Source organism: Crinia signifera, chromosome 3, assembly GCF_055691185.1.
Source record: "Crinia signifera chromosome 3, ASM5569118v1, whole genome shotgun sequence".
Classification (NCBI taxonomy): Eukaryota; Metazoa; Chordata; class Amphibia; order Anura; family Myobatrachidae; genus Crinia; species Crinia signifera.
In genome coordinates this window covers 144,432,895-144,446,351 of record NC_139219.1, presented here as the reverse complement: position 1 = coordinate 144,446,351, position 13,457 = coordinate 144,432,895, and the positions used below count along the sequence as shown (strand labels likewise).

The 13,457-nt window shown below is 41.7% G+C and overlaps 1 protein-coding gene and 1 pseudogene across 1 annotated transcript in view; both read right to left on the bottom strand.

The window, feature by feature from the left end:
* The window catches only part of SGK1 (serum/glucocorticoid regulated kinase 1), a 150,663-nt gene extending 141,511 nt beyond the window's left edge, over positions 1-9,152 (bottom strand). The window contains exon 1 of the mRNA XM_083176658.1: positions 8,766-9,152. Coding sequence (XP_083032784.1) covers positions 8,766-8,912 — 147 coding nt within the window. The 5' untranslated portion in view covers positions 8,913-9,152. The remainder of the gene's footprint in view (positions 1-8,765) is intronic.
* LOC146066114 (U2 spliceosomal RNA) lies at positions 1,524-1,660 on the bottom strand (annotated as a pseudogene).
* Positions 9,153-13,457: the final 4,305 nt, after the last annotated feature.

Sequence of the window (13,457 nt, the reverse complement as noted above, 5' to 3'; positions counted from 1 at the left end):
TTTAGAAAAGTGATAAAATAGAGATTGATAAACCACCAGTCAATCGGCTACTTACTGCCATTTTCAATCACACCATTTAACAAGGCAGTTGGAAAGCATTATAGTTTGTAGGGGGGTGCCCAAATCCCTACCACTGGCCCTGGTCTGCCTAATAGGGGTGGGGAGGTGGGTGGAATTAGGTGGAAGAGGGAAATGAGTTCCACCACATCTCCAGTACCACTTTAAGCCCTGCCCCCCTCTATCACTTTTCAAGTTTAGTACATCTGGCCCCCTGGGGTTACAAAAACAGTGTGATTTTCATGTTAAAAAAATGGTCAATTAATAGAAGGGAAATTATGCATATAGGGGGGTATTCTGGCTTGAGTCCACCAAACCCCTCCTTGCGAATGGTGGTACTTTCGCACCCTGTTTCACATAAACATCCATTCACATGTCAGTGGGAACCTCACACAACTTTTGATGGTTGCCGACCAATGAAAGATTTGGAAGGTGCACGCATATGTAAGGGTCAGTACTCCTGGGCCTCCCTCTATCTAGGGGCCCCCTGTGGTTGGCATTTTTTTTTTAGTTAAAGGTTTTGTGCATGGGAGTGGGGTAGTGCTGCATCTTCAAATATCTGCCAATGTGACAATGATTAATGGTGCTGATCATCCGGAGCCAAGGCACACTGACTGCACAAGTGTGCAATGCACTACTGGGAGTCCCACGAGACTTTGCACAAGAGGTAAGAGGCTGAGAGGTTTGTGCTGAGCTCTGCTTGGTGGAGCTCATCATATGCTTCTCAGGTCCATGGAGGACAGCAGCAGAAGCGGCCTCCTCATTGGTGAAAAAGTGACAAACATGAGAGAGGGAAAATAAATAAATACAGTAAGTATAGAGACCCCAGCCAGAAGACCAGGGTGGGGGTGTTAAAATTTTTTCCTACTCCAGCCAAAGGCCCAGGGTGAGGACGTGCAGCTCTAACCTAAAGGGAGAGTGCACAGTGCAGGTGCCAAACTAGTGCATGGTGCCCCAAGGTCCACCAGTGCAGGGTTCAGGCACCCCCAAGTTTCCCTGGGGGCACAGTTCAAGCTCGGGCCCAGGCAGCCAACCAGTCAGCGTCCGACCAAGCTTTTCTCCGTTGCTACCCCTGGCATGGGAATGGGTACTACACAGTGGGCTTTTCCATTGACTCCCTTGAGGGTTGAGGCCCCCTCGGAAGAGCAATCTGCTCAGTCCCAGTGTTTCATGCATCCCAAGGTTCAAGTACTAAGCTGAGCTTTTCGCTGACACCCCATCAGAGGCTATGAACCTCTGGACTGGGAGCAATCTACTCAGTCCAAGCATTTCTCCGCTCCTTGGGAATGGATATTCGACTGAGCTTTTTGCTGTCTCATCCTTCAGGGGCTACAAACCCCATCAAGAGAGCCACCTACTGGACCCAGTTTTTCTCCCCTCCCTCACCAGTGGAATTACGGAAACAACACCTCCCACCATCTGGCAAGGGTGAAGGTACTCACCAGACTTTTCCCTGCCCCGAGCATGAGGGGTCCCATACCCTCCGCCCATTGGAGCAGTTACTCAGTCCAGCCTTTCTCTATTCTTCTGCCAGGGGTCGGTCCACACCCAATGATAACAACAGATGCTACACTTGATCTTAGCCAAAAGGCAGAGAAGCGATGTAACAGATATAAATGTTAAGAAGATATCTGGCAATGATCTGCCAGAGTCACAGCCTTGATCCATCCTGTCACATTCTGGCCTACTCTGCCACCCCTTCATTAAGGGAGACTATACTCTCAGTCTAGAACCATCCTGTCACATTCTAGCCTGCACTACAACGCCCTCATAAATTGAGTTTATACTGTCATATCCACAATGCCCTCATTAATTGAGTTTATACTGTCATATCCACAATCCACCTTGTCACATCCCAATCTGCCCACATCTTCATTAACTAGAGGAGACTAGACCTTCACATCCCCTATCCATCTTGTCACCACCCAACCTGTTCTACCTTCCCATCATTAACTGTAGGTTGTACGCCTTTCGGTATCTGAAAATTAGACTGTTCAGTAACCTATGAATATGCTGGGGTGTATGTGTAGCATAGCTGCAGGTTACTCATGTCATGTCAATAACTGGAAGTTTGTATAAGGCAGATAAACATGTTATACACGTTGCAGGAAGTCACAGAGGTGTTCCTGATGAGATGGAATTCACACTTGAATGAACAGATTGAATATATTTCCATCTTGTGCTTAGCATTTGCCTTCATAAATGACCCCTAAAGCAGAAATACACTCAAAGATTGCTCTATACGAGTTCTTCAAATTATTTTGCATATTCAAATTGCAAATTAAACTTCATCCTCCTGTAAAGTACTGTAAGACTGAATGGAGATTTGTGGCGTAATTGCTTTGTGCATTTCATTATAATGTTTTATTGTGTTGCTCTGCGTAATATAACATGTAAATAGCAAAACTTCAAAATACGGTCTATTTAAAACATGACATGCATATGAAAGAAGGTTATCATTTTGAGAGTGTGCAATTAGGGCTGTAGCTAGGGGTCGAGTACAGGGCCGGGAGAGTATCATGGCATTTTCCGATTGGACCTAATTCCAGCTGGTGAGTTTGCCAGCATACACATTGAGATATTTGGGGGTTCTATTTAAGATGGGTTGGTCCTATGGGCAACCAATCAAAATCTACTTCTTATGTAATTAGCACCTTCTAGAAGATAATAGAATCTGATTGGTAGCAACATCCCATCTTCAATTGAACGCCTGTCGTAGCAAATAAACCCCTATGTGTGCAAACAAACAAGCAGTACAGATCCACATTGTTTGTGTTTCCTTCCACAAACACTTTACTGTCTCATTTTTTTTACTTCTGGGAAGGTAGGCCTCCCGACTCAGATGTGGTTGGTGACACAATAATATTATATATTTTATTTGACATTCATCATGTGCCAACTGAATAGCCGTATCACGTTGTTGGAAAATTCATTCTTCATTATCACAACAATAACAATACAACTTGCGGACTATGATACAGCTACAAAATTACAAAGAGGATTTTTTTTAAAATATGCCTTTAGTTATTCATTCCCCAATGACCAGCACAGCCATTTGACTGATCAATGAAATGTATTAGTTTATAGAGGCTATCTTGCTTGTAGTTTATTCAAATTAGTGATAACAGTGATACTGTAATGTATGATTTATATATATTTTTATTTAAACATATCTATTTATCTCTCTCTATCTCTCACCGCTTTCACCCTGGTCCGGCACACAAAACCAGAGTAGCTCATTCTACACAGTGGACCCGGGTTTAACCCTTCTTTTAACTCAGGTCGAATTGCTGGGTTGGTAGACCCAGATAATTAGGTTTGGTACTTTCACACCGCACCTCGACCTGGGTTGACCAGGCAGTAACCTGGCAATAACACGGGTTTTCAATGTGATATGAAAGGGCTATCTATCTATCTATCTATCTATCTATAAAGTATAGCTAAGATTTTGATAAATCCTCTCTATTTACTATTAATGATAGATCCCAGAGGATAACTAGTTTATCCGAAGCGACATAAACTTACCGGCATGGGCATGTGACATGAATTCATAGACACTGGCATATGGGGGTTGTGCTTTGAAGGGGAGGAGCGCTGTGTGAGGGGAGTAATGATTTGATTGGCTGATGGAATATCAGGGGAGTTATCCTACATACAATATATGCTTGGTTCTAGAAAGTTAGAAAGTTCTCTCTCTTTTCAGTCAGATTCGTTGCCCACCCTCCCGCCCTAAGTGGTGTGGTTTTTAGGTTTGAATTGTTGTGTCGGCTTTATTGATGGGCGGTTCAGAACGGTTATCTTTTTGATTATATTTGAAAGTATTGGTTGAAGGACAGTTTAGTCATATAAGTGGCTAGGCATGTATATCAGTTCACGAATATCGCCATCACCGGTCCAGGTGGGCCCACATGCCACTTTATGATTGGCTGTCATATCTATATGAATCATCATAGGGCAGTTGGCCTGATTTTTATCCCCGTAAGGGTTTAGAGTGTGCAGCTCCGCCCTTAAGAGTTGTGTTGTGGTCAGGGTTAGTGGTAGATGGTCGATCCCTGACCGTTGAAGGGCAGTTGGCCCTCCTTTTCTTATTTTACATTTTTATTATCCCCATAGGGGTTGGAGTGATCAGCTCTGCCCTTGCGAGTTGTGTCGTGGTCAGGGATAGTGGTAGATGGTCGATCCCTGACTATTGAAGGGCAGTTGGCCCTCCTTTTCTTATTTTACATTTTTATTATCCCCGTAGGGGTTGGAGTGATCAGCTCTGCCCTTGCGAGTTGTGTCATGGTCAGGGATAGTGACAGATGGTCGATCTTTGACCATTGAACGGAAGTTGGCCCGGTAGTTTTTAAGGTGGCCAAGGATAGTGGCAAATGGTCGCTCCTTGGCCATCCGGGCAGTTGGCGTTCCTTTTTCTTATTTTCAATTAATTTTGTTTTTGCATAAAATTTTGATCATATTTTAAACCGTTCTTCTCACCGCCACCTTAGCTGAGGAAGGGACCTTTTATTGAAGAGTTAGCTATAAATAGGCCTTCCTCTTCAAATAAATAAAAAGCCAACCCCTTTCACGCCAAATTCAGTTGTCCGAGTCTTTATTTTTAGATAAGTGGGTATGAATGAAGTGTGCATGCATCTGACTGTGTAACATGCAATATGAACTAGGGACACTATGTCATACTGTGAATTATATGTATTGTGCTGCATAACATGTACTGGCAGTCCTGCAATGTGACATAATAACGTGATCTAGGGCACTACCATGGTTTATTAATTAAACTGGGGAACTATTGTGGGGCATAGCATTAACTAAAGTGATAAAGTGATACCTTGGTCCAGAAAACAAACTATTATGTGACAAGAAATTAGCAACTGTTGAAGATAGGTGTCTTTGTCTAGAAGAACTGTATTGGGATAGTAGCCCCTTCAAAATGTTGCTATGGGGCCCACAAAGATACACCCCTGGAAATAGCTACATTATCATCTAATTGCCATATCAGTTCAGCTGGTACCTTCAAAGAATGTGTGGGGAGAAGGGGAAGTATGTGAGCGGGAAAAACAGAAGAATCAATCTCAAGGAGTTGAACAAGGAAAGGGGGATGAGGGAAGTACTTCTGCACAAGATGGTATTGCTCAATTTTTTCACTGATGTCCCCAGTTTCTAATTGCCGTGTTGACACTACAATTAGTGCATGGATGGGGGTGCTGCCAAAGACAATAATGGTAATCAATGGAACAAGAAAGTAAAAGGATTGTCTTTGTTGCTGGCGCACTGAAGAAGAGAGTTTAAAATGTAACTTTTAATAATATCGGTAAAAAAAGAACCGTTTAAGGTGAAATATATGCTACATACATGACTTACATAAACATTGAACAATTATGTATAATTGTTCAATGTTTATGTAAGTCATGTATGTAGCATATATTTCACCTTAAACGGTTCTTTTTTTACCGATATTATTAAAAGTTACATTTTAAACTCTCTTCTTCAGTGCTCCAGCAACAAAGACAATCCTTTTCCTTTCTTGTTCCATCAATCTCAAGGAGTTCAGCTTTAAATCTGCTATTACATTTAACAAATAACATCCCTACACAGGTGCATTGTTGCTTTCAAAGAAAAAATCAACGTACAGTAAATTCTTTTCCACAGCGCCCCCCCCCCAAAAAAAATAAAATATATATATATAGTCAGCATTTTTTTATTTTGCCTTGTTCTCTTGTAATAGTATTAGAAATAAAGTGTTATCACCTACTTAGCAGCTATTGCCAATTTAAAACCATGCATAAAGCAATAAAACAGTAACAGGCTATTACTACTTACCTACATACTTTGTATGGGATAGCTACCTTTTGGATGACTGTCCTGCAGTCTCAGGTCAGGCTATTGCCTACTCTCTCTACATATACAGGAGACTCCTGAACTTTCAGGGTGCCCCACAGATTTATTGAAGAAAAAAGGTGCCCATACAGGAAGCCATGTGCTCCATACTTTTTGTACTAGATCGAATCTCATCTAGTACACTACTTTACTTGTAGAGCAAATTGACCTACCAGTATATTTTTGGAATGTCGGAGGAAACCCATGGGGGGGGGGGGGATTGAACCTATGACCTTAGTGCTGTGAGGCAGTAATGCTAACCGTTACACCATTGCCCCTTGCAGCACAATGCATGCTCCAGAAAGAAATGTACTGTATGCATCTACAAGTGATACCAATTCATATATACATTCCAGGTGCATATCCACCTGCAGCTGTAAGGGCATTGCTGGGCATTATCACATGTTTAGGGTAGGTGTGCTGATGGACTGTGCAAACCATTATATATGTTTTCAGATATGTATATCTTTTACATCAAGGTAATCAGAAAGGGTATTATACAAAGCATACGTTAGGGTTGGCCTGGGTCTCTATATGGATGAACACATGCATTTCACTCTGTAAATGGATGGTGTAATGGTTAGCATTACTACATCACAGTCCTGAGGGCATATGTATGATTTCCACCATGGCCCTACCTGTGTGGAGCATGTTTATTCTCCCCGTTCTTGTGTTGGTTTACCCCAGATAACCTGGATCCTTCCCACACTACAAAAATATGTTCGTAGGTCAATCTCCCCCCCCCCCCCCCAATAAAAAGAGAACCCTGATATGTGTTTTGTAGATGAACAGACTAGATGAACAGACTATCTGTCATCAAATTATAGGGCAGATGTATTAAGCCTGGTGAAGAGATAAAGTGGAAGGTGATAACGCACCAGCCAATCAACTCCCGAGTGTAAGTTTTCAAATATTGCTGATTGGCTGGTGCATTATCACCTTCCACTTTATCTCCATTTATCTCATCAATATTATACATCTGCCCTTATGTGAAGTACATGTAACAATATGTATCATGGGGACAAGTAGTTTCAGCGCTCGCTATGTTAAATGCTGCTACAGTATCTTTAAGATAGTGCCGCCGCCTTGATCTTGATACGCTATTGATTTGACAGCTGCAGGTGTCGTTGCCCGTTCACCATAGAAGGGACTGCTCTGTCCCTGGCTGCTGAGGAAACTGGTCTCCAGGCTGCACAGGATATCTTGCAATGCTTGCAAAATCTTGCACATGAGCTTATCAGCGCTAGGTTGATGCACTATTGGGGCAGGAAGCGCCAGAGAAGTGAGTTAATACATCTAGTCAATGTCATCAAAATAGGGTGCAGGCTGCACCAGGGTGTCACCTGCTGAGGGGTAACACCAAAATGCCCACTCCTGCTCAGTGACAGCACTGTAGCAATAGGGGCAATACCTGTCTCCCGTCACTGCAGCCAAAGCACTCTTCTAAGGTTTGAGACAATAGTCCACACCCCTCCAGTAAAGCCACACCCCTCACACAAGGCCACATCCCTTTTGGCATGCGGCTCCACCAGGTGTCATCAGGATTAGTGTCACTTCTGCATCTCATCGCTGCCTCTTCCTGCTTCATCTGCTTATTGTGTGGGTATAATACATCTACCCCTATGTCTCTATTTTTACTGCAGGATCAATAACATCTGACTTGAATTAATTTCTGCATTAGCCCTAAAGTAGGAAACAGTTCAAAGCATCAGATACCTGTGTATTATAATATTAGAACATTATGTATAGTCAGTTTCTGACTGTTGCTGTAACAGTAACAGAGAGCCTGAGCAGCACTGTAGTGATGTGATGTATTAGTAATAGTATACATATGAATAGTCATGCACCATGGGGCTGATGTATAGAAAAAGCTCTGGTAATAAATAAACAAACAAACAAACCAAAAATGCACTGCATGCTCTCTCCAAAAACAGATCCCCCTCCAATCCCAACAGCAGACAGTCTGTGCTGATTTCTATTAAACCCAGTAGACCATGAGCTAAGCCTATATAATAGGTGTTCAGAAGATTGCAGCAACCTCTGGCATTTCTTTAGCGGAGGTTTGGAAAAACACAAAAAATAGTGAAATTATTGGTATACAATCAAATTAACCATTAGGAAACTCCTTTCTCCACCCCCAGACTTGGTGCTTATACTATTGGTTGCACATGATCTATTGTACAACCTTTATATTAGTGTAATATGTGACATATCACATCAAAAGTTCAGAAATATAGCGTCACTGGTTAAAAAATGCACGTTTGTTAAGAAATGCTGAATTACAAATGAGCGCCAGGCTGTACAAGTCTTATTTTATCCTCCCATCTCTGTATGCTGAACATGACCTATTTTCATCCCAGGTAGCTTCCTAAAAATGCTTTGTAATTGCTTATGCATATTTCATACACCAAGCCCGTCATGTTGAATTCTTCTACTCTTCTACAGATTTTGGTAACTAGTTCAACAAATGTGACAAAAAGGAAAAGAATGGTAAATAAAATAATCTTTTTGTGAGTTTTATTGATACATAATTGATAATGCCACAACTGCAAAAGAACAATAGCAAGGCATATTGGTAGAATCAGACTTGGCCTATGTTGAACCCAGCTGCAATACGTATGATCTCACCCAGCGAGAATGAAACACCAGATTGATTTTATCAATGGAAGCATTTTGCACATCCTATTACCACAATCTCTGCGCAGGCATTTTTCTATCCACGTTCCCTGGTTTACTGGTTATTCCTTTGCATGCATGTCATACAACAATACATTAGCAAGCCTCATCGGTACTGCAGTCTCACAGAGAACAGAGAATCGAGCAAGCAGTCTTACCCGTTTTTTTAAGAACTGAAAGGCAGAACACTTCTTGGCTGGAAATCCATTCATGTCTTTGTTGACCATTTTCCTCAATGAAAAGCACCCAGTGAAAGATTTACAGACAGGCACTAGCTTAGTCACTGCATCTGTACCTCTCTGCATCCAATACGAATATAATATATATTCAGCAAGAGGGAAGAGCCAGGAGTTCCTGAATCCTTATCCTGATCCACTCATTCTGCACCAGTTACTGCAGTAGCCTTTTGTAGCCTGCAGTGAAGAGCAAGAGTTTTAAACATTCATTAATTGCAGAGGCATGCTAAATGCTGTATCACAGCAACTTGCTGGACAGCCCATAAGCCGAATGATGTAAAACTGAGCCATCCTTGGTCCTGCATCAAGTGCTCATAGCTTTGCAAGTGACACAGCTCCCTCCCAGTGACTGTATTTCGCTGTTCCTCAGGTGACGTGATGCACTGCTGGTACAGAGATGAGAGCTCTGATTCTTCAGCCTGTGTTTTCTTTTTTCGACTGGGTACTATCCATTGGGAATAGCGCAGACATAGCGAGATGGAAAGAACACGTAACTAATCAGGTTACTAGCTATATCATCTGTACAAGGAGCACATAACAAGCAGTAACCAAGAGACACCGCATACCCTGGAGATGAGAACCTATGGGATTTATGACATGCTTGGAAGGAAAAGTTCTAGTGACAATCATTGTGTGTAGTCAGCGAATCCCTTTATTATGACATTTATAATACTTCTAATCTCAATTTTCACAAAGTAAAATTACAATGGTTATTTGAGAACCAGTAAACCGTAAACATACCCCAGTCAAACATAAAAAAAAGGCCTCACAAAACAGATCACAAATGTCCATTAACATGACAGGTTTTAACATTTTAAAATGGCCATGCAAACTCATGTTTTACATTACCGTCTTACTTCCGGCTTCTGGTATATTAGCCATTATAGGCCCCAAACATTTCCACACACTGTTAGACAGATTTATATACAGTATAGTGTGCATGGAAAAATACTTCACTTTCCAAAATTGTTCTTTACAACGAATAGGCCAGACAGGATGCATCAATGACAAAATGCGGTCAAGCTTCCGAAAACTTAAAAGTCCTTATAAAGAAAATAACCTATTTTATTGGGAAAGCTGTCTTTTGTAATCTTACTCCAATTGTTCATGGAACCTGCCCTACTAAACGCTGCTAGGCTTGTGGTCAGTGTGAGAAAGCATCACATGCAAAATGTTACGCTTGACTCATCCTGCACAATGGCCAAGATGCAACAGTCTGCCTGACCATTTTCTGAGGTTTGGCAACATAAAGCATATGTACCAAGCCAGGAGTCCGATAGATTCAGGGGCTTCAATGCAGTAGGTGACACCACTTCAGATTTGCGTTACCTTATAGATGTTATGGTCCAGGTCATCACAGATGTCTATCTAAACTAGCCCTGCACTCTGGATTCAGACGCCAACCACGCTGTCCGCATAGTGTGCGAAGTGCAGCACAGCTCCACTGTGCATTACAATCCTCCAGCCTTGGCTTCTCCACAGCAGACTGCACTTCCATTGTCTCTACAAGTCTCAGGCCTGCCGGCACCACACCAGTATTCCTGCCAAGATTCAAATATTGGCCCAGCCATATTGGACCTTGTCATGTGAGTGCTTCACAGCCAATCCTCTAATGCATGATTACCAGCTGGCTGCTACAACCAATCACTTGTCACTAGCTGCTATAAAGAAGTTCAGGAAATCATTCTCAATTTGCCAGTGCTTTGTTGTCTTCAGTCTAGCTGCATCATTGTAGTGAAGTTCCTGCATATTGCACTCTTCAGAGTTTGGAGCAATTTGAATCCTTTTGCACTGCCTGGCTTCCTTTAGTCTCAGACAATTCCTGTACACTATTGGTGTTTTAACATTAATACCCAGACACTGATATTCCAGTATCGATGCTTTTCAACACTGAGGTGCTAACATTGTTACTTTTCATCAGCAGAATTCTCATCAAGTGGTGTCAACATTGATACTCTACACTTGGTGCATTAACTACGGCACATGTTCATATTGGTGAACCTCCAGCTAGATCAGAGTCATCCTCTACCTCTACACCACTAGTCCCCACCATTGATGTTCACCATCTGTATCTGAGTTCTCCAGTATTCCTCTCAGTACCTGCCATACTTGCGTATGACCTCAGCACTGTTCCAAAGTGCCCATTGTTAATTTCTGCTCACCATCGATTGTCACCATCCATTGCTGCTATCAGCACAAGTATTCTCCGGTTCCAGCCGTCTATTCTGATTTTAATTGTGAGAGGCAGAGTCCCTGGGTTATGTTATGGATTGGCATTAAATTTATTGTTATTGTTTTACTGTGATTACTGTAAATCAGATGAAAATATCAACATCAAAGACACATGTAGAGGTTATTATAGGGCTCTGCAAAAATAGACTTTTAAATCTTAATGAACAATAGAAAGATCATAACTCAAAGTAGATTTTACCAGGGCTCTCAAATTTATTGTTGCAGTTGTTTATCGGAAGTCCTTGTATAATTTTAATGAATTTACTCATCTTTATTTATATAATACCTATATATATATATATATATATATATATATATATATATATATATATATATATATATAAACTCCGTGTGTCGGCACTCGTGTTGAAATAAAGGCTTTTGCTTGCCAGGTGCCTCCCGTATACTCCGACTGTTACCCCGGGGCACTTCACACTCTCTCTGACGGTGGCACTCTGGACTTGGAAGAAGTAACAACAGACCACTTTGGTAAAAGCTTTACCAAAGTGGTCTGTTGTTACTTCTTCCAAGTCCAGAGTGCCACCGTCAGAGAGAGTATATATATATATATATATATATATATATATATATATATATATATATATATATATATAAAATAAAGCATTTTACAAAGAATATTTAATTAGTTACATATTTGTGTTCCCTTCCAACATTACATTTTTTTTTCTGTCTTTATGATCTAAATAGATTACAACTGAATCACTGTAAAAAATAAAATGTGTCATCTCCTTTGATTGACTGCTGCCTGGACTTCCTCGTTTCTTACGGAGAAGTCTCTCTGCGCATACGCAGAGAAACTGGCGGCCCCGAGGCATGCTGTGAGGGATCCGAGTCAGATCCCTCACACAGCAGCGCTGCGAAGAGAAGCCTACCGGCTTCTATGGGGTTGCACCAGCCAGCCCCAACAGCAAAGCTACGCTTAGAGGGGATTTAGTGCATTTGAAAATGCGGTAAAAACACAGATTATTATTGGTTAACTATAAATGTCATTTACATTCTTTCATAGAATCTTTAAAGTGTATATGAAAAACATGCATTTTGAACTTTGAATACACAATAAATTTAAATAAATAACTATAGAAAATTCACGCCAATTGCCAGGACACAGGACACGCTGCTTAACAAAAATAATCGGTACTTGTGTACTGGCGCCGTGCGTCTGAGTCATCTTGCGGGGCTCGCTTCGCTTGCCCACGCTGCGGGCTCGGTGGCTCACTACGCTCACCACGCTATCTAAAATCAACTCCATGCCAACGTGGATAGTGGGGGTATGAACTATCCACGTTGGCATGGAGTTAAGTTACTTTATTTTAGATAGTTTGGCGAGCGTACCCAACCCGGAAGTAGCACGGCGCCATGCTGGTGCCGTGAAACTACACAAGAACCATATAATCTTATAAATCTGATAGCAACATTAAAAATAAATAATGCACGTGCATTGACAAATTAAAACTCCAAATAGTCATACATAGTTTACATGAATGAAGTTAGATTAATTCTGATACAGCCTGCTTATTAAAATAGCCGGTACTTATGTATTATCTGGGCTCCCATGTTAAATACACCCCATTTTTTCATACCCCTACTATCCAACTACACATGGAGTTGATTTTATATAGTGTGGCGAGCGCAGCAAGCCCCGCGAGGGGACGCTGTCTCATAAGAAAAACGGGAGCCCAGATATTACATAAGTACCAAATAGCCTTATTGTCATTGGAAATAATAAGTCCAATAATGAGCCTGTGCTGCTTACAGTTGATAGTAAATTGCTGAGGTTTTAGTTGTAGTTCTGTTTAGCATAGGAATATAGCTGACAAATTTGATTTAGCAAATGCAGATTGAGCAAGTCTCTTTAGCTTGTATGCTAACACGCAGTCTGTGCAATAATAGAGGCAAGAGATGGTGTTAGTTTGCAGTGAAAAAACCATATTAGTGAGCTTATAGAAGCCGTCCAAAAAAAAACCCACAGTCTCACCCATAGGTGTGCCAAGGGGGTCGGCTTCTTGCCGCTTGAAGATGTAACAGTGGCACACTGAGAAAAGGGAGACAAACGGGTGCTTGGTAGCTGGCCGGTAGCTCTCAGTGAATGTCTGGTCACCTCTCCTTGAGCCGTCAGTGCAAGCTGGCTCTGGGCGGTCAGGACTGGCGGCTGTTTAGGAGGATCGGGTGGCCCACAGAGGTCCGCAAATGACTTTTGCACAGGCTGAGGATAGAAGGCAGGCTTAGCTGCAGGCTAATGACTTCACAACGCGTTTTGTCACCCTCACAATGGTAAACATTTTCACTTTTTCCTGTAGTATGGTTAGAGCCTGGCCTTTCAGTTTTTTTTATCTAGTATGCTGTATTTCAAATCAAATCAAA